General features: G+C 40.1%; 1 protein-coding gene across 1 annotated transcript; it reads right to left on the bottom strand.

The window, feature by feature from the left end:
- Positions 1-265: 265 nt before the first annotated feature.
- On the bottom strand, positions 266-17,701 carry ptgfr (prostaglandin F receptor (FP)). The gene is made up of 3 exons (XM_034179643.1): positions 17,449-17,701; positions 15,235-16,049; positions 266-597 (listed from the first exon to the last, which is right to left on the bottom strand). The coding sequence occupies exons 2-3, from the start codon at positions 16,033-16,035 to the stop codon at positions 289-291; spliced, it is 1,110 nt and encodes a 369-aa protein (XP_034035534.1). The 5' UTR covers positions 16,036-16,049; positions 17,449-17,701; the 3' UTR covers positions 266-288.
- Between the last annotated feature and the right edge of the window lie 3,840 nt (positions 17,702-21,541).

Here is a 21,541-nt window from a genome sequence, read left to right as displayed (position 1 = left end):
GGAGTTCCCTCCAGGTACCCAGGTTTGTTTGTCTATAGTATGTGTTGGCCTTGCTATAGGTTTGCGGTCTGTCCAAAGTATAGCCCACATCTCACCCAGTTACCATTTGGATGGGCTTCAGCCCCCTGTGACCTTGAACTAGAATAAGCGGATTGACAGATTGGCTGGATACACACAAACACACACACATATGTGTATGTCATTTAACTGTCAAAACCAAATTCTACGCAGTGTGCCTTCTTTAAAGTCCCAAGTGAGCCTGTCTGAGAGAAACACTTGGACCAAGGTTCAGGTGATGGTACTGATCGCAGTTTCTGGTAATCTACTAAGGCACCGGCTGTTAGATGTGCCATCAGCAGGGTTGTTGGTCTCCATTGAGCTACCGAGCACACTGCGCTTCCAGACATGTTGGTCTTGTGATTCTGGGTTCCAGGAGCTGTGAAACAAGCTGTAGATTTTCCCCAGTACAGACCTCCTCAGGAGAATATAGACCCAGGGATCCAGGATCTGGTTCCACGTGGCCATGCGCACCACCAGCAGAAGACTGAAGGATGTAGGTTCACTCTCGGTTTGGATGCTCTGCATGATGATGTGAATCTGGGGGTGGGGGGGGGGGAGATGGTCAAAAAACAATATAAAGTGAAAATGCAGTTCTGCTACATAATTAATTGGTTCTGTAGATGTTCAGATTGAGGAGACAATATGTGGCTGTTGTTCATCTTCAAATAACAGTAGAATATAGAGGGCACTCATTCACAGGGTTTTTATGTTAATATCCTTGGCTCATTTTCAGTGTAGGTAGGGGCACACTCACCAAACTATGACCCCCGTTCAGACTCAGGTTGGCAGTCCAGCTTCAACCAAATTCGGGCCAAATTCGGCTTGAGACCAATCGGTTTTGTTTCTGAATGTGAACGGTGCAAAATCTTTATTTTATTTATGTTCTATTCTTTATTTGAGGCAAATATCAAAAAACTGAGTGACTGTACAAGAAGGAGAAGAGTGAGGAAAGCCAACAAGACACCCAGACAACCCAGAAGAAGTTACAGGCTGTGATTGGAGAAATTGTGCACAGTGCAAATTTTGCATTTTGCATCACACTCTGAGTTTCATAATGGCGCTGAGTGGAGAAACAGATCAAATCTAGGCTTGCATCTCAGATGTACCTTATGGCAATTTGTAGCAAAACTTTCAGGTCTTCTTTTTAAGAAAATCCTCCTCTATACCACTTCATCATGAAGCTGTATAACTGGGGATACCAAATGCAAAGTTTGCGCTCTGCACAATTTCTCCAATCACAGCCACATAAACCTATAAGTTCTTCTGCATGTCTTGGTGGCTTTCCTCACTCTTCTACTTCTTACACAGTCACTCAGTTTTTGAGACCTGTCTACTCTATGCAGATTTACCTTAGTGTGCCATACTGTTTCTATTTCTTCATATTCAGTGGCAGCTTTACCATCAGAGAGCCTCGTCCACAACTACAACAACAGACTCCAAGCCGTCATTGATGTTAAAGGGGACAACACACGGTATAAGAACAGGGGTATGTCAACTTTTGATCAGGGTCACTTGGGTAGTTCCTGTTGTCATTATGATTTAAAAAGAGTAGACATAGTTGTTTGACAATAAATAACTGCACCCAACCACTAACCATGAGTGGAGAAAAAGTTTTTGTGTTATTATCTCCACTAAGGAGGTTATGTTTTTGGTCGCATCCGTTTGTTTGTTGGTTGTTTGGTTGGATTGTTAGTCAAAAAATCCTCAACAGATTTCAATGAAATTTTTACCAGGGGTGTATCTTGGCCTAACTTAGAAGTCATTAAATTTTGGTAATGATTTGGAATACGATCCGGATCCAGTATTTATTTAAGGATTCTTTATCATTGCAGGATAGGGCCAATTTCAACATTTTTGCATCTAACTTCATGAAGACGGGTCACAAAGGCTGAACAAAAATTAAGTTACGACACAACAATAATTTAGCATTTGTTTCTCCTCATTGAATAAACTTATTAGAAAATTTAAAAAAAACTTGTGTAGTTCATGCAGTTTATCTTTATAAATACATTTGCTGAAGATCTAAGGGTTTAACCACTGAATCTGAAACATGACGGTAGATCCGTGAAATGACGTGGAATAAGTCTCTTTGCCAAAGGGTATTCCATGTGACATCAGTGACCCTATGGACTTGGCGGAGGTTTGCACTCTTCGAGTGCTTCTAGTTACTCATATTCTCTGAAAAAATGGCCAAAAAAACGAAACAAAAATTCTGCCAGAGTAAGTAAACTTTTGAGCACAACTGTATAGTGCTAAAAACATTTAGAGGTGTTATGCAGTCAAACTGTAGCTGGAATGAATGTCTTGCAGAGGCATTCTGTTTTCTGCTGAGGGTGCAGCAGTCTATTTCTGAAGAAGCTGCTTAAGGCTCCCACTGTCTCACTGTATGACCATCATAAGAGACACACTTATTTTGCCTTCCACATTTTGCAGCATAGCTGGAAGACTGAAGAAAAAAAGAAGATGAACTCAAATGTTTTTTTAGTCCATATACTGTCTGCTACTTACTAGCGCAGGTTAACAAGTTTGAGAACCCTCATTTTTGTGAAACTGAGCACCACACATATTGACTATCACAAAACAAGAAAAATCAGCTTGAATCCCCTTCACCAAAGAAGCAAAAAATGCAAAAGGGGAAAAACTTCTGGCAGGTAACAGTATAATGCACTCCGCAATCTCACCACTAGATGACACTAAATCCTACACATTGTTGCTTTAAGTACACTACTTGAGTAAATGCACTTATTTACTTCAGAATCAGAAAAGCTTTTATTCACCAAGTATCTACAAGAATACAAGGACGTTGACTCTCTGAACTGTGCTCTCTCTGTATGAGCATGTATAAATATACACTAAACACAAAACAATTCATAGTAAAAACATGCAAATAAAATGTGCAATAAAAATGTGTGCAAATGAGAAACAGACAAATAGATTGAAGTTGTACATGAAGTATATTAATTAGTGAGTTTTTTTGGCAGGTTAAATTGTTCATCAGTGTGATGACCCGTGGACAGAAACTGTTCCTGTGTCTGGTTGTTTTGACGTACAGAGCTCTTTAACGCTGAGAGATTAGAAGTTTAAACAGTGTGTGTCCAGGGAGTGAGGGGTCTGCAGAGATGTTACCAGCTCACTTCCTGGTCCTGGAGTGGTATAAGTCCTGGATGGAGGGCAGGCTGGCTCTAATGATTTTTTCTGCAGACCTGACAGTTCATTGAAGTCTGTGCCTGTCATGTTTGGAGGACATGAGACATGAGAGAGAGACCCCATCAGGTCGATTGTTGCAGATATGGCCTGATGCAGTTTTCCACTGAAGGTGTGTTCAACACTATCTGTCTCACGCTGCATAATTATGCCTGATTAGAATTTAAATTTATAGTCATTGTCTCAGAGATGAGTCACAGCAATGCTTTCAAGCTCATTTTATGAAGGTGTGATCATGCATATTATTCCTCTGTTATAAAATTCTATTCTGACATGTTAATGTGTTGTAATGAAAGGGACATTATAAAATTTATTAAGCGCATCTCACTAGTACAAACACATTCTGTACAGTTGAATAAATCTGGAGATTATCAAACAAGTCTTCTGCGAACATTTTGGATAAACTAGTGTAGACAAATTAAAAGCAGCAATGTATCAACTCAATCAATTCAACCCTGTCACAGAAATCCTTTTATTGAGTGGTCTCACTATTACAAAATTTTCATGTCCTCACTTGAAATTTATGAATAAAAGCCAAATGCTAAACAATGTGGATCATCGGAGAATCATTTTTGATTGAAACACACAAAAGTATCTATCTGTCAGTCTGTGGCTTAGTTTTGTGAGAGAAGTGACTTCATTCCAAATGGGAGCTTAGATAATTTATTTTTTGATGAAGGAGAGACATTTTGATTACGGTTATGTTTTCAAGCTCATTTCAAGAGATCCTGAAGTATTTCACAACTGTCACTTATAAATGCATGAAAGGTTATTTTCCATGCTGTTCATCTGTCTGAAAGCATCCATAACATAACATCTTATAGCTGCAGTGTGTGTGATTTTGGGATATTTATAAGCAACAGTGGAATGAAACATTATTGGTGAAACTGTTTTTTGGTGTATAATTATCTGCAACAACAAATCAGTGTGTTTCATCAAGTGGTAAGTATCAGGCGTCCAAAATGAAGCCACCCGCATGAAGGAAAAAGCCGCAGTTCCTTAACTGGCCACTTGAGGCTCCAGAAAAGGAACACATTGGAAATAGAACCATGCGTTACTATGTCCAAATTTACTATACAAACAAACAAAAAACAGTTTTGGTCTGTATGGCTAGTTTCCCACTATGACAAATCTACAGCAGGTGACGTTGTTTTTAATAACATCATAGTTTAAGACATTGAATGGCAAACCTGACTCGGATTCAGTCAGTCTTTACCTCGTTTGCTGCGCTGTGACTACCCTGGCCTTGAGAAATTATTTTATTTTAAGAAGTGATAGCCAATTTTAATGGCAAAAATAAATAAACAAACCAAGAATCAAGATTATTTGTAGTTCTAAATATTATTAAGGTGTTTTTACTCAGTTTTTGTCTCTGCCACAACATTTTTTTAAACTTTATTTCAACAAATACATGAACAGTAAACAAAGGACAAGGCCACAATCCGGTTGTTAATTGTGACGTAACGCATCATGTGATTTTCAACTTCCGGCTCCAAACAAAAAAGGCGCGCTGTCATTAACATTGAGAACTGCACTGAGACGATCTGATCAGGCTGCACTTACACCGCTGCACACAGACAACAGCATTAACACCGCAACGTTAAACTCTTTGTATATTGTGCCTAAAACTCTCCTGGATATATTAACTGGGTTTTTAGAGATTGTTACTGCATTTGTTTTATGTAAAAATGTCAAGACGCTCAGGTCATTTCTCTGTTATTTTCAATGGGAGTTGCTGCGAGCTGCGATCGCTTCCTGTTCATGTCGTTTATTAACGTCCTGTTTATTTTAATAAATACATTTTTATTAACAAACAGACACGTATATTTTACCTGTGCATAATAAAATATGTAAAGTAAAAGAAAAAAAAAGTTTTATTAAGTGTTCTGACCATAGAACCAGACGAATGCGGTTAACAGAGGTGGAGGCGGAGAACGGAGGGACGGAGGTGTACGTGTAACGGAGGCCAGCAGATGTCGCTGTGCAGATGTAGTTAGTAAACCTCACTCCCAACAGCTCAAAAGGATTCTCTGGTCACAAGGCCAGAGCCCTGGGTTTTAGCCTTCTGGTTAGAGAGTCCGACTCCCATGCCGGAGCTCGTGAGTTCGCGTCCCGAGGGGAGCGAATGGGCGGAGTCATAAGAACAACACAACGTAGAGTGCAGCCGCTACAATGGTGCCGTGTACCCGGATGGGAGTGAGTTTAGGGGGGTGAGTGTAACGGAGGCCAGCAGATGTCGCTGTGCAGATGCAGTTAGTAAACCTCACTCCCAACAGCTCAAAAGGATTCTCTGGTCACAAGGCCAGAGCCCTGGGTTTTAGCCTTCTGGTTAGAGAGTCCGACTCCCATGCCGGAGCTCGTGAGTTTGCGTCCCGAGGGGAGCGAATGGGCGGAGTCATAAGAACAACACAACGCAGAGTGCAGCCGCTACATACGCACAATGTAAACACAAACTAAACTTAAAACTTGGAGGTCTTTGGACCCGGAAACAGATTTATCACGTGATGCGTTACGTCAGCGCTTAACAACCGGATAACATTCATAGTATTATCATAATAAATAGAAAGAGATAGAAATAAATAAAGTAAATTGTAGAATAACAAAAGTAGAGGGATTCTTTAACATTAATTCCCTTTAAAAAATTCCTTATAGAGCGTGATAGTTTTATGACATTTGGGAGAGTCTTTTCAACTTTTAATTTAAGCAGCTTAATGCTGCTTATATATTGTTCAAATTACTTTCCAATACTCTGCACCTATGAATATGGAATTTACGAAACAATATTAAAAGGCCGATAATGTATTTATAACATTTATAACGTTAGAACGTTTTTTCCCCCTACAACATCTTTTATGACGTCATACTATACAAATGATATGCAAATTAGATGATGGTGTCATCTACACGGTAAAATCACCAGTGTAAAACTAACACTGTTTTTTTTACTGTGTAGCAATGTCTAGCATCTTTTAGGACATCCAATAGCTACCTTTTCTTACTGAAGAGTTGGCAACACTGCTCGCAGTCCGCTGCACAGAAGCTGCTAGCTGTGGCTGCTAGCTGTTGCGGAGGACAGTGTCTGTTCTTTCTGTGGAATTTATGCCAAATGTCTGTAATACTATGGTTTTTTGCATGAGTAATTGCCTGAAGAGATTATGTAAGACACCTGTGTGCCAGTATTTCTCTTGTGACATTTTGGTTTTTCGTCTACTTTAATTGTGTATGCTAACAGTGTTTTAGCAGCTATCGGTAGCTTGATGACATTAGGTGCACTTATCCCACAATCACTGAGGAAATAAGTGGGTCATATTTTTTTTATGCCCACACCAAAGTAAACCATTATGAAAACTACCACTCATCCCGCATTTCACTCATTAACAGCAGAGGGGATGAGTTCATCAATGAAATCACCTGGTGGAGTTGGTGGTTACAAAGAAACCTGCACCCTCTTTGCCCTTTCTGGAGTCAGGTTGACACCTATGATCTTGTAAACCTTCACCTTCACTTTTCAAATATTCTTCTAGTGGGGCGACAGAGCAAAACAACTGTTCATTTTGTGATAAAAGCATGGAATTTGGCACACATATTCTAAATTAACTACTATTTATTTTCAGATATGGAGCCATCCTGGAGCTGACCTCTAATGAGCTACAGGGGTCAATAAAGAATTACACAGGGGTCAAACTTTTGTTTCCCAAATTCCATGCTTTTATCACAAAATGAACAATTTTTTATGGAAATTTTACCTAAGCTGCACCACTATTCAGTCACTCCTGCTACTTTTCTCTACCCACTCCACCTTGCCTGCACTCTCTTCTTCACTTCTCTACTACACTCTCCATTACTTTGGACAGTTAACTCCAAATATTTAAACTCATCTATTTTCACCACTTCTAATACATGTAACTGCACTATTCTACTGGGCTCCCTCTTACTCACACACATGTACCCAGTCTTGATTTTCATTCCTCTGCTCTCCAGAGCATATCTCCACCTTTCCAGGCTAGACTCAACCTGCTCTCTACTCTCACAACAGATGACAATGTCATCTGCAAACATTATGGAGACTTGTCTGATCTCATCCGTCAACCTGTCCATCACCACTGCGAACAAGAAAGGACTCAGAGCTGATCCTTGGTGTAATCCCACCTTCTCCATGAATGAGTCTGTCATTCTTATACGAGTATTAGTGAGCATGTCACCGCTGTCACACTATCCTTGTACATGTCCTGCACTGCCCTCACATACTTCTCTGCCACTTCAGACGTCATCATACAATACCACAACTCTTTTCTTGGCCCCCTGTCATAAGCTTTCTCTAAATCCACAAACACACAATGTAATTCCTTCTGGCCTTCTCTATACTTCTTCATCAGTATCTCAGATCAAACATTGCACCTATAGTGCTCTTTCTCTGCATGAAACCATATTGCTGCACACAGATCTTCACCTGTTTTCTAGCCTAGATTCTACTACTCCTTCCCATAACTTCATGCTGTGGCTGATCAGCTTTACGCCTCTGTAGTTACTGCAACTCTGCATGTCACCCTTTTTCTTAAAAATAGGAACCAACACACTTCATCTCCACTCCTCAAGCATCCTCCTACTTGCCAAGATTTTATTAAAAAATCTGGGTAGAAACTCCACTGCCATCTGTTGTAGACATTTCCATGCCTCCACTGGAATGTCATCTGGACCAGTTGCCTTTCCACTCTTCATTCTCTTCACTACCCTCACTCACCGCTGGACTGATAGTATTGCACACCGGGCATTTGCGTGGTGGCCTGATGGCCTACGGATTTTTTTTTTTTTTTTTTTTTACGAAGTAAAGCGAGCTGTGAGCTTTTCATCCGCGTTTTTTTTTTTCTTGTAGCAGCTACGACTCGTCGTCACCTCTTAAGCACGGTGATAACAGCACACCTGCACTGAGCTTTACAAAGACATTTTTATGCTTTTTTCCTCCTTTATTTAGAGCTGAGCTGAGCCTCTCTGTATCTGCACGTTAAAACAGCTGATCCTCCGTGACGCGTCAACAACTAACACTATTTTCCACTCAAATGCACCTAAACTCTCTTTCTGAGGACCACATGATGTCAAAACACAATAAAAATGTCTTACCTGTAAATCTGGTCATGTTTTCTGCATAAATAAATGTTATCCATTCTTTGTGCTGAAACGCCAAAGCAGGAGCGAATCCAGATGGAATGGGGGCGTGGGGCAAGGATGTGCCCCCCCCACAACACCCCTAGATTAAAGGTCCAGTTTTAAAGCCTTTTTTACTACAACTACTAATACTACTTAAAATAATAATAATTTCGACAAGTAAAATGTTTAGAGAAAATTTAAATGTTAGAAAAATGTTAGAAAGAATTTAATAGTTACATTTATTAACAATGTAGGTTAAAAATTGCAAGTTTTACTGTTACAGTGCTGTCAACAGTTAAATAAGAAAGAGGTCTTTATTTTACTTTTTATAAAACAAGTATATATTTTCATTGAAGTCAAGAAAGGGTGACTATAAAGTGAGTTTTGGCAAAACAAGTATCATTGTCATGTTGAGGTGGCAGAGGGTTGTTGTGGGCAGCTGGGGAAAGTAACTAAAAAGTAACTAGTAATCTAACTTAGTTACTTTTACAACTGAGTAATCAGTAAAGTAACTAAGTTACTTTTTCAAGGAGTAATCAGTAATTGGATTACTTTTTCAAAGTAACTGTGGCAACACTGGATACCAGTATATAAACCCTCCTATTGGTGCATAAACTGGTAAATCGGCCCTTTAGTCATGATTGATTGTGGCCTGGACCAGTGAGGTGAGGGGCAGGCCAATTACCCCTCCATCTGGGGCTACACAGTGCGCCAGTGCCGGACAGAGCGATAACGAGCGATATGGATGGTGGCAAGAAGAGGAAAGGTGGCGCTGAAAGAGCCAGGGATCAGAAGAGAGTAGCCCTTCAGGCAGATGCTGCAAATGTCTTAAAATAACAGATATGTTTGCTTCGCGTGCTAGCTACCATGCTGCCGCCGCCAGGTTGTTTCTTTATTCTATTTGTGTGATGGTTGTGCGTCGGTCATACGAAGTATGCTGTTTTGCACAGTCTGCGGTGCAGTGGCGTGGTACAACGGCGTCCCTGTCTAAAATGTATTTTCCCAAGTCCTGGCATAATTTCACATACCTAACATTTTACTTTAAATTGAGAGTCATTCTCTAAGTTGATTAGCAACACAAATTGGTAATAAAAGAAATCCTTGATGTTACTTGTAGCTTGTAGTGAGATAGACAACTGTCTCCATCTTGTGGCCTTTTTGTGTATTGCAGTTTCAAAAGTTCTACCTTTGTATCCAGTCATTGGTTCAGTCATCCAGTCATTTCTTGCTTTATATGATGAATTGTATCACACAAGTAATGATATATTATTTATAGTATAGCCTATAGTATTTCTATAACAAATGTTTTTATATAATTTCTATTTCTAAATTTAAGTAACAAGGCTGAATGAAATGACGGCTTATTATGTCTAAAAAGTAATGTGACCTACTGTCAATAGATCGTACTTTTGATAAGCCTATGATAACTGTATTTCGGGAGAACTTTTCATAATGCTTCTTATAGTGTTAAAATGTATGTGTCTCCTGGTGTACATTGATCGGTTAAGGGTTCCCAAAAAAAAAACCACACTGTCACAGCATGCTTAATTTTTTCCCCTTCGATACCTGGTGGTGGCCTGGTCTTGGTTAAAAATGCCCGGCCTGAAAAATTTCCCCAGTCCAGCCCTGCCCTAACTTCATCCTTACTAATCTCTTGCACCTCCTGATTTACTCTCACCACGTCATCCAGCCTTTTCTCTCTCTCTCTCTTATTTTCTTCATTCATCAGTTCCTCAAAACATTACATTCCACCTTCTCAACACACTGTCCTCGCTTGTCAGCACATTACCATGTGAATCTTTTACCACTCTAACCTGCTGCACATCCTTGCCAGCTCTGCCCCTTTGTCCCGCCTATCGGTACAAGTCCTTTTCTCCTTCCTTGTTATTCAGCTTCTTGTACAGCTTGCTATATGCCTTTTCCTTATCTTTTGCAACTTCTTTTTTCGCCTTATGCCACATCTCCTTGCACTACTGTCTACTTTCTTCACTTCTCTGACTAGCCCAAAACTTTTCCCTAACCTCTTTCTTCTCATGCATTCCTGGACATCTTTGTTCCACCAACAAGTCTCCCTCTCTTCCTTTCACTGTCCAGATGTCACACCCAGTTCCATCCTAGCTGTCTCCCTCACTACATATGTAGTACTTTTCAGTGATGCCGGTAACGCGTTACTCTAATCTGACCACTTTTTTTAGTAACGAGTAATCTAACGCGTTAATCTTTCCAAATCAGTAATCAGATTAAAGTTACTTCTCCAAGTCACTGTGCGTTACTATTATTTTGCATTGTGGGTCGATAGCAGCATTAAACTTGGTCCGTGGGCAGGAGGTCGGGGTTCGACTGAACTACACACTTTAAGCGAGCTGTGAGCTTTTCATCCGCGGTTTTCTGCAACAGCTACGACTTGTCCTCACCTCTTAAAGCGCGGTGACAACAGCCCACCTGCACTGAGCTTTACAAAGACATTTTTATGCTTTTTTTTCTCTGAGCCACTCCGTATCTGCTGCTAAAAACAGCTGATCCTCCGCGACGCATCAACAACTAACACTATTTTCCACTCAAATGCACCTAAACTCTCTTTCTGAGGACCATATGATGTGAAAACGCAATAAAACCTTCTTACCTGTAAATCTGGTCATGTTTTCTGCATAAATAAATGTTATCCATTCTTTGTGCTCAAACGCCAAAGCAGGGGCAAATCCAGATGGAATGGGGGCATGGGGCAGGGATGCCCCCCACAACACCCCTAGATTAAAGGTCCAGTTTTGAAGCCTTTTTTTTTACTACAACTACTAATACTACTTAAAATAATAATAATTTCGACAAGTAAAATGTTTAGAGAGAATTTAAATGTTAGAATGAATTTAATAGTTACATTTGCAGGGTATAAGTTTTACTGTTACAGTGCTGTCAACAGTTAAATATGAGGTCAAGAAAGAGGTCTTTATTGTACTTTTTATAAAACAAGTATTTATTTTCATTGAAGCCAAGAAAGGGTGACTATAAAGTGAGTTTTGGCAAAACAGGTATCACTGTCATGTTGAGGTGGCAGAGGGTTGTTGTTGGCAGCTGGGGAAAGTAACTAAAAAAGTAACTAGTAATCTAACTTAGTTACTTTTCCAACTGAGTAATCAGTAAAGTAACTAAGTTACTTTTTCAAGGAGTAATCAGTAATTGGATTACTTTTTCAAAGTAACTGTGGCAACACTGGTACTTTTCCAGTTGTTCAAAATTGCTTCCCCTCCATCCAGTGCCTTTCTCACCTACTCACTGAATTTCACACGTCTTCCTCCTTCAGCTTCCACCATCGCTACACTCTGCCACCACCTTACAGCAGGGCCGGCCCAAGCCTTTACGGGGCCTTAAGCAGAATTTCATTTGGGGGCCCCCCTACCGTCACCTCAGCACCAGATGCCTCATTATTCCATAGGCTACACTGTTATGTGTGTAACGTACCCACAATCATTAGCATTATTTGTAATTATCTTACATCATACAGGTGTCATTCTTGTTTTTAACCTTAAAGGCAAACTCATAAATATGTTTTAATTAACTTCTACATACAGAGTGATGTATAAGTATGGCTCATTAATTTAACTATTTGAAAGTAACATCAGCAGGCAGGAGACTGCATTTATAGTAAACACGTTAAATAATTTAATTTCTTTCAGATGTGCAATGGTGTGCAAAATGTTCAATATCCAAATACAAAATAGAATCAAATGACATTCACATTATCTTAAAGAAAAATAAAGTTGTAATCAATATTAAATACAATACTTAATATCCAAAATGAACATAGAAATCCACAAAACAGCAATGTGTGTGCATAGCAATGCACACACATTGCACTGGGGGCTAATGCTTTAACTTTGGCCTGCAAACCATTGAGAGCTGAGCTACTTTTCCCCACCTTTTGCACCAAATTAATCTGAGGAGTTGATCTGCCCTGCTGTTTAACTCTAAGTTTTTCTTCGTAAGGAAGACTATCAAATGGCTTCGCCAAAATCCGGTCCACAACATTCAAGTTGTCTGCCATTATGTGCAGTTTGCTACCTAGCTAGTTTGCTAGCTGGGACTGGCGCGAGGCTAGTGTGAAGTTTGTCCGCCTGTGAGTGCTTTGTGACGGTGGAGGAGCTCAGCAGCACCCGCTGCTCGGTAGGGACAGAAACTGCGATAGAAATCAGAAAGAGTGATAGAAGTCAGTCTCCAAACACAAGCAGCTACAAAAAAAAAACACACCAGAAATAGAAGCTCGATTTGTCGGTGGTCATTGTTAACAAAGAAAATGCCGCTACAAGGATTAGGAAAGTCTCCGGTTCAACTCAGAACAGAATGAAAACGCTCCCACGGATGTTTACACCAAAAGATCGCTGATTCGCTCATTTCACTGTCAATGAAAAAGGGATTCAGCCTCAGAAGGATCATCCAATCATCATTCAGAAGCTGAAAGTCCGGCCCAGCCGAGGCCAGCCCACTGCCCCATAGACCCCCAGACACGCTGACCGTCCGATGGGCGGGACAAAGCCCAGCATTTATCCAATGACTCGTCTCGTTTCGCTGATGCTTTCTGTCGCTACACTGTTTAAAGCACTGTGTAATATTTGACATGCAAACCTACTTTTGTCTTGTTTTTTCTCGTCTTCCAAATTCTTCTTTTTTCTTTTCTCCGCTCCAGAGGGATCATTTCTTTTCTGAGACATGACTTGCACTCACTTCCTGCCTCACGATTAGTCATCGACCACCAGACCAAAGCGGTGCATCTAAATTTGCCTAACGGTGGCAGCGGACAGCAGGAGGCATCAATTAACCTAGTATTTGTATTTAGTCAAAATGAATTTATTTTTTTCGGGTGTAATACAATTTCGTTTAAATTATTCAATATTATTTTAATTTCATGTATATATTTACTTTATCACAACGTCTCGGGGCCCCCTGGTGGCGTGGAGGCCCTAAGCAACCGCGTAGTTGGCGTATGCCTTGGGCCGGCTCTGCCTTACAGTCTCTGATTTCTTTTAGCTTGCATCTCCTATAAAGAATGTAGTCCACCTGCATGCACCTTCCTCCACTGTTATATGTCATCCTGTGCTCCTCCCTTTTCTTAAAGTAGGTATTCACCACAGCAATTCCCATCCTTTTTGCAGAATCAACTATCATCTGCCCTTCCATATTGCTGTTCTTGATATCATATCTACCCATTACTTCCTCATCACCTCTGTTCCCTTCACCAACATGCCCACTGAAGTCTGCTCCGATCACCACTCTCTCATGCTTGGGTACACTCTCCACCACCTCATCTAACTCACTCCAGAAATCTTCTTTCTCCTTTGTCTCGCAACCTACCTGTGGGGCATATGCACTGATGATATTCATCATCACCCCTTCAGTTTCCAACTTCACACTCATCACCCTGTTGGACACTCGCTTAACCTCCAACACACTCAACATACTCTTCCTTTAAAATGACCCCAACACATTTCTCTTCCTATCCTCGCCATGGTACAACAACTTGAACTCACCACCCGTGCTCCTGCTCTTACTTTCCTTCCACTTTATCTCTTGCACACACAATATGTCTACCTTTCTCCTCTCCATCATATCAGCCAGCTCTCTCTCTTTACCAGTCATACTGCCAGCATTCAAAGTCCCGACTCTCACTTCACCCTTCTAGTTTTCCTCTTCTCCCACTGTCTGTGGGCATGTTCTTCTCTTCTTCTTCTTCTACTCTGCGTCTTAATTTTGGCTTGGTTTTGCACAAGATGCTCTTCTTGATGCAACCCTACTCATTTATCCCACCTTGGGACCAGGACTCGGGGTGTACTGGCTGCACACCCCACGTGCAGTTAGTACTTTGTTGCATTTTTTTCAACTCTATAAATAATACTGACAAATTTAAATTTAGTTGTTAAATTTTAAGCCATTAAAGAAGTAGTTTTCCCTCTCTGGTGTCAACTTGTGTTTTTTGCACTCGTGTATGTAAAGATGGTATTCATCATTATGCAAAACTCTCCTTTAAATTCATTGTCATGCAGAAGACTCAACATGCAGATCCACTTCAGATCTGCTGTGGCGACCCCGAGTGAAAACAAGGGAGCAGCTGAAGGGACTTACTTTTTTATCGAAGCCTCCCTTTGAATTGTATCTTGACTATGATTGCTCATAGTCACTTTGGCTAAAAGCGTCAGCTAAATGAATGTAATGTATGTAATATCATTTTCTCTATTCATTGTTGTGAACACAGCCGAGCTGCTCACAACATCCCTGCCAGCGTAAAGTCCATTAACTGATGCAGTGACTGTGGTGTGTCACTGCTAATCAACTCCATATCTCCACCTATCTGGGCTACACTCATCTCAAAGTGGCTTTCACACTCCAAAAACAGCTGCAGTTTAGTCCTTTGTTAAAGTGACAGTTCTGTGAAAGTGGCTTTTTACTCCGCATGGATGCAAATGTGCAAATGATGTGGGCAACAGGCATCGATGCAATTGTCACTTAGTCGCATAGCAGGTGAATTCTACTATAACATAGACCTTGATTGGTAATTGGTCAAACCAAGTTTTGAAAATCAGTGTGTTCTCCAGAAAATGCATAGCTAATAGCTTTGCCCATTTTCCTGACAGTGAGATCTGGAAACTGAGTTTTAATGGGAAACTGAACAAAAATTACAAGCTTTTGCTTTGATGAGGGACTGGAAAAAGGAAGCGAAAAATTACTGGAGTTTTTCTTCTATTTCTCTCTGAAGTTCTGTACGTCTGGTTTTGATTCCAATTCGTTGTGTCGTGAAATATTTCCCTAGTGGGTCAGTGGTCTGAGAGTACCACTTACCAGTAATGGGCCCCAGCACACGCAGGACACTAACATTATGGTCAGGAGCTGGCAGACCATCTCCACATGGTAAGAGTAAGATGTACCTCGGCAATGATACTTGCGCCGCAGTCGGGATTGCAGCAAAGTGCAGCTTGTCAGAGTGTTGCACACAATGGAGAGCAGCAATGCCATCAACCCAAGCATAGAGAACAGCAGAGGGAATAGCACGTCTAACCAGTCTTTGGGTTCCTCCATGTGGAAGAAGCACCAGCTCCCGGAGCGCTGAACCTCGTAGGGCTTCCACAGCAACACTGGCAATACAGCAACTAGGGCGGCAAGCAGCCAGGTGAGAGCCAGCAGCCTCTTCATGTGGCGTGACACCACCGCTGTAGAGTGGAAGAGGGGCTTGGTGACGCCAATGCAGCGCTCCACTGCCATAGCACTGCCAAGGAACAGGGGGCTTAAGCCAAAGAACACCATGCACCCGCCAAAAAGGCTGCACATGATATGGTGGGGGTCAAAGGTCTCCCATTTCTTGTGAGAGCTGTAGACAAAAAGCACCAGGGAGCCGATGATGAGGTGGCCCAGCAAGTCGGTAAGAACTAGGCCGCTGGCAAACAGCAGGAAAGTTGCCTTGGACTTGATCCGGATGCGGTTGTAGGATTTGACCAGGATGAAGAGGGCGAGGCTGTTGGAGAAGATTCCCACAGTCATGGAGACGACAGAGGCTGTAATGGACAGTTCCTTCTGGCTGTAGGTGTTGTTGGTGGGTCTGACCTCTGACCTCAAGCCTGCTTCTGAGCTCCCATTGGTTGACATGGTGGAAATAAAATCTGAAGAAGAAATGGATGAATCACAGGATGAATCATACCAAAAACATGACATGTGAGACTATCAAAAACATTTTCAAATGTTTAACAAACTTACTTGCTTAAATCACACTGTGCCACAAATATTATTGTTATTATTATTTATATTACATTGAAATGCTATTATTTTGATGGGCTGAAATATTTGTTTACAAGTGCAATCAATTAAAACCAGCTGTCCTTATGCTGACACTAATTATTGTTAAGTAGAGAGGAGGATATTGTTTTCAGTGCTGTGTGTGTGTGTGTGTGTGTGTGTGTGTGTGTGTGTGTGTGTGTGTGTGTGTGTGTGTGTGTGTGTGTGTGTGTGTGTGTGTATACAAGATAAATCATCAATAGCTGGACAGATTACCTTCAAATGTAGCAGGAATATTACTTGGATAGATATCTACATGTGATTAGATTTTGGAGTTAAAGGTCAAAATCACGGAAAACATGGTCAGAAAAACACTTTTATTTATAACTCAAAAAACAAGAAGCCTAGAGGGATCAATCGTAGTGAGAATATTACTTGAATAGATATCTATCTAGATGTGATTATATTTTGGAGTCAAGGGTGAAAGGTCAAGATAAAGGAAAACATGGTCAGCAAAACACTTTTATTTATAACTCAAAAAACAAGAAGCCTAGAGGGCTCAAACGTGGTGAGATTTAGATTTTAGAGTAGTTTGATCGAAGGTCAAACATCAACATCAAGGAAAACAGTGCAAAAGAAAATGTTTTTCTTTGCACATCTCAGCAACAAAGAAGACTAGATAGATCATTGGGTTTTGCATTAGTTTGGTCAAATATCAAGGAAAACATGGTCCAAAAAACACCTTTATTTGTATATCTCAACAACAAAAGACTAGCTGAATTACAGTTGCTGGAAACATTACTTGGATACATATGGTCATGGGGGGTGGGGGGGGGGGGGCAGCACGACAATTTATCACAGGGCAAAAGCAATCAAATGTTTTGATTGATCATCACAACATTTGTGATTGACTGGTATGAATGACTTAAAAATGAAGTCATAGTTACAAGTCATATGATGAAAACACCATTACAGACACACGTATATTTACTTGTACATTTATATTGTGGTATGTAGAGAATGCAGGGTATGCATTAGCCCTCTGATGCTTTTCATCAGTCATTTATAATAGTAATGAAAACATTTCATATTTTTGATTTAAAATAACAACATAGTAAGTAGAAACAGTGATTATTTTCTGTCCAAATTATTCATGGAACATGAAGTGCGGTCGACCTTCCATCTGCATCTTTAAGTCAACAAATTCTGTTTGGAAGTTTTAACTGACGCAGAATATCTTACAAAAATACCTCGCTATCTCACAAAAACATTTAAACAGTTCCTTACCTCACCTTTGATCTTCTGTCATAAAACTGGCCATGCGTCTATAACTTCCTCAGTCTCTTATTTTGGAAACATTTATCAGTAAAATGAAACGACATCTTGACATACAGACAGCAAATTTAAAGTCCCAAAGCTCCTCCGTATTGCTCCGGAGGAAGCGATGTGTCGTTTGTACTCTGCTTGTACCAAGTGTGCAAGATGCACAGCAGCACAGCTTCAGTCTGTCAGGCAGCTGAACACACAAACCCCACCTGAGAGGATGTGCTTGCTCACCTCTGTCATAGTGTGTGCAAAAATGTGCAAGAATCCTCTTCTGATTTGTATTGATGTCCTTGTATTGTAGTTACAAGTGGGTTCTGGAATATCCTAAGTGGCATCAAATTTACCAAAGAACAATTATTGTCAGATGTGAAATTTTTACACTCCAGTTTACACCAAACTTGACACTCACGTTGCACAGACAAGGTCAAATTTGCCAAAAATCAATCACTGAGATTAGGGTTATTAATGATACAGGTAAAAATGTAAGGTTTTTTTCGCTCCAGTTTGAAGGGAACTTGGCACATATAAATGGGTGAGTTCCAAAATTTCCCTGCAAGATCAAATTTACCATACTATACCAGCTTTATTTATAAAGCACCTTGAGACAGCCAGCACTGACACAAAACAAAAGACAAGTTAAAATACAATAAAATGAAGATAGAACCACTAAAATACAACTTAAACCATTATAAAACTAAGCCTCATTTGTGTCAAAAGCCAAGGAATAAAAATAGGTTTTTAAACAAACTTTAAAAATGGCCAATGAAGGTGCCTCCCTAACACCCAGAGGCAGAGAAAGCCCTGTCCCCTCTGAACTTTCTCTTCGACCTAGGCACTAGCAGGAACAGCTGGTCAGCCAACCTGAGACACCGACTAGGTGCATACGACCGAAGAAGCCCAGAGAGTTACGACGGAGCCAGACCATGGAGAGACTTAAAAATGAACATAAGAATCTTAAAATGGACCCTAAAATGAACCGGCAACCAATGAAGGGCGGCCAGGACAGGGGTCAGATGTTCCCTCCTCCGCACCCCTGTCATAAGCCGCACCGCAGCATTCTGGACCAGCTGTAGACGGAGAGAAGTGTCTGATTTGGCCATTTGGCCAGTGACCGACATTTGGCAAATGTCGGTCACTGGGGTCAAGTTAACTTTCTATTTATTGGATGACTCCTCCCAGTTCCTTTTGTGGATTATTACCAAACTTGATATTTCAATAAAGGATGGCCCCAAAATTGTTAATAATTCATTTGGGAAAAGATTCAGGTCAAAGAATATAATTTTCATCTCAATTTGGACCAAATGTGTCACAGACTTTGATGGATTCCAGATTTCCTTGGTGAGGTCAGCTAGAGATCAATCATTCGAGTGAACGTCAAGAGCATTGGGGTCAGCTGCCAAAGCTGTTACTGTCTTCATCCCCACAGCTACAATGAGCTAAATCACTTTGTAGAACTGTATATCCTTGTCCTCTGGATTTAACCCATCCTAAGTATAATAACTCGTAGTTAGACACGATTAATCGAATGCAAAAAGTGTGATTAATCAGATTAAATAAATTAATCGTTTGACAGCTCTAATTTTTACCCAAGGTCATCAAATATGGCCATCGAGTATTGCGAAGTTCTTTACGCCCATCTGTATGTCCATCCATCCGTCCGTCTGTCTGTGCTCAGCATAAGTCCAGTCCTATTACTGCCAGAGGCTTCAAATTCACAGGAAACATTCTTGGGACCCAGACCGTGGACAACTTCAAAGATGGCTAACCTGGACCTATTTGAAGAGGTATTTTAAGAGTTTAAAATATCACATTTTGTTTCAATCTGTTCAGTTTTGTTACTGAGTGGTGGTGTGACAGCCAATCAGAGCAGAGCTGCACCGTGATGTCATTGGCTGGTCTCTCCAAAACTACTTCGTTTTGTGTGTTTATATGCATGTTTCTCATATATTATGTAAAAGCTAGTGAAAAATAAGCACTTCCAAAATGGAAAATGCAGTTTTTGGAACCTAACAAGAGCTCTGAACTTATTTACAAGACATTTTGTGGATGTTAGCATAGTGATGTTATAGGCTGGTAGCTAGCTGCAAAACTGTTTCGTTTGTGTGTAAATATAACCTTTGTGTTATTATGTAAAAGCTAGCGAGAAATGTCTTGTAAATCATTTCATAGATGTTATCAGGTTCCAAAAACAGCATTTTCAGTTTTAGAAATGTTTATTTCTTGCTAGCCTTTACATAATATATGACAAAGAGGCTATATTTACACACAGACAAAGTGCCAACGGATCATAATGAGGTACATACGAGGGCTGTCAATAAAGTATAGGTCCTTTTTATTTTTTTCAAAAACTATATGGATTTCATTCATATGTTTTTACGTCAGACATGCTTGAACCATTGTGCGCATGCGTGAGTTTTTCCACGCCTGTCGGTGACGTCATTCGCCTGTGAGCACTCCTTGTGGGAGGAGTCGTCCAGCCCCTCGTTGGAATTCCTTTGTCTGAGAAGTTGCTGAGAGACTGGCGCTTTGTTTGATCAAAATTTTTTCTAAACCTGTGAGGCACATTGAAGTGGACACAGTTCGAAAAATTAAGCTGGTTTTCGGTGAAAATTTTAATGGCTGATGAGAGATTTTGAGGTGATACTGTCGCTTTAAGGACTTCCCACAGAGCGGGACGTCGCGCAGCGCTCCCAGGCGCCGTCGTCAGCCTGTTTCAAGCTGAAAACCTCCACATTTCGTAAAAACGTATGAATGAAATCCATATAGTTTTTGAAAAAAATAAAAAAGACCTATACTTTATTGACAGACCTCGTATGTCCTTAGTAAAGTGAATAATCACTGAAATCGCAAAACCATTATCATACGTATATTTTTAACAAATCATTTCAAACTGGGATTGTTCCTAACAGTATGAAAGTGGCAAAAGTGATACCTTTATTCAAATCTGGCAGCAAGCATCTTTTTACTAACTACAGGCCTGTGTCTCTACTGTCACAGCAAAAAGGTCCACGACACTGGCATTGCTCAATTCCATAGAAGAGATCAATACACATGTGGACCAAAGGGTAATAGTTGCAGGTTTATTTATTGACTTAAGAAAGGCTTTTGAAACAATCAATCACAATATATTATTTCAAAAGTTGGAACTGTATGGGATCAGAGGAGTTGCTCTGAGCTGGATTAAAAGCTACTTACAAAACCGAAAGCAGTTTGTTAAACTCGGGGAATACTGTTCTTCATATCTGGACATCATTTGTGGGCTACCATAGGGTTCTGTGTTGGGCCCAAAATTATTTATTTTATACATTAATGATTTATGTAAAGTCTCAGATATGGTTAAAACTGTGTTCTTTGCAGATGACACAAACCTGTTTTGCTCAGGGGGAAATCTGCAACAATTATTATCTGATTTAGGAACAGAAATGATAAAGTTAAAGAGATGGTTTGATATTAACAAATTATCATTAAATTTGTCTAAAACTAAATTGATGTTATTTGGAAATGATAAAAAAAAAGATATACAAATTCAGTCAAATATACATGGGATAATCATAGAACGTGTCAAAGAGAATAAGGTGTAATTTAGGTGTAATTATTGATGAAAAAATTAATTAGAATGCTCATATTCAGCATATTTAAATGAAGGTATCAAAATGTATTGCAGTATTAAATAAAGTAAAGCATGTTCTTGATTGCAGAGCACTACATATTCTCTATTGTTGATTGGTTGCACCCTACTTGACTTGTTGCGCTGAAGTTTGGGGCAACAATTACAAAACTACATTGCAACCATTATTCATTCTTCAAAAAAGAGCATTAAGGACAATTCATAATGCAGGTTATCGAGACCACATCAACCCACTGTTCATTAAATCTCAAATATTAAAACTTAATGATATGATTTTGTTCAAGACTGTTCAATTAATGCACAAAGTGAAAAATAAAGAAGTGCCATTTAGAATTCAAGAATATTTTACTGAGAGAGAAGGAAAATATAATTTACGGGGCTTGTATCATTTTAAAATTGCTGGCGCTCGGACAACCAGGAAAGGTT

The sequence above is a fragment of the Thalassophryne amazonica genome, chromosome 10, assembly GCF_902500255.1.
Source record: "Thalassophryne amazonica chromosome 10, fThaAma1.1, whole genome shotgun sequence".
Classification (NCBI taxonomy): Eukaryota; Metazoa; Chordata; class Actinopteri; order Batrachoidiformes; family Batrachoididae; genus Thalassophryne; species Thalassophryne amazonica.
Note: the sequence above shows the minus strand (reverse complement) of the source record. Positions and strands in the feature narration are given on the sequence as shown.

Bases quoted from the DNA above. Each gene is read 5' to 3' on its own strand.
- ptgfr (XM_034179643.1), bottom strand. From the start codon at position 16,035: ATGTCAACCAATGGGAGCTCAGAAGCAGGCTTGAGGTCAGAGGTCAGA. The intron at 598-15,234 runs GTAAGTGGTACT...CCCCACCCCCAG, and splicing joins TGTGCTGGGGCCCATTACTG to ATTCACATCATCATGCAGAG.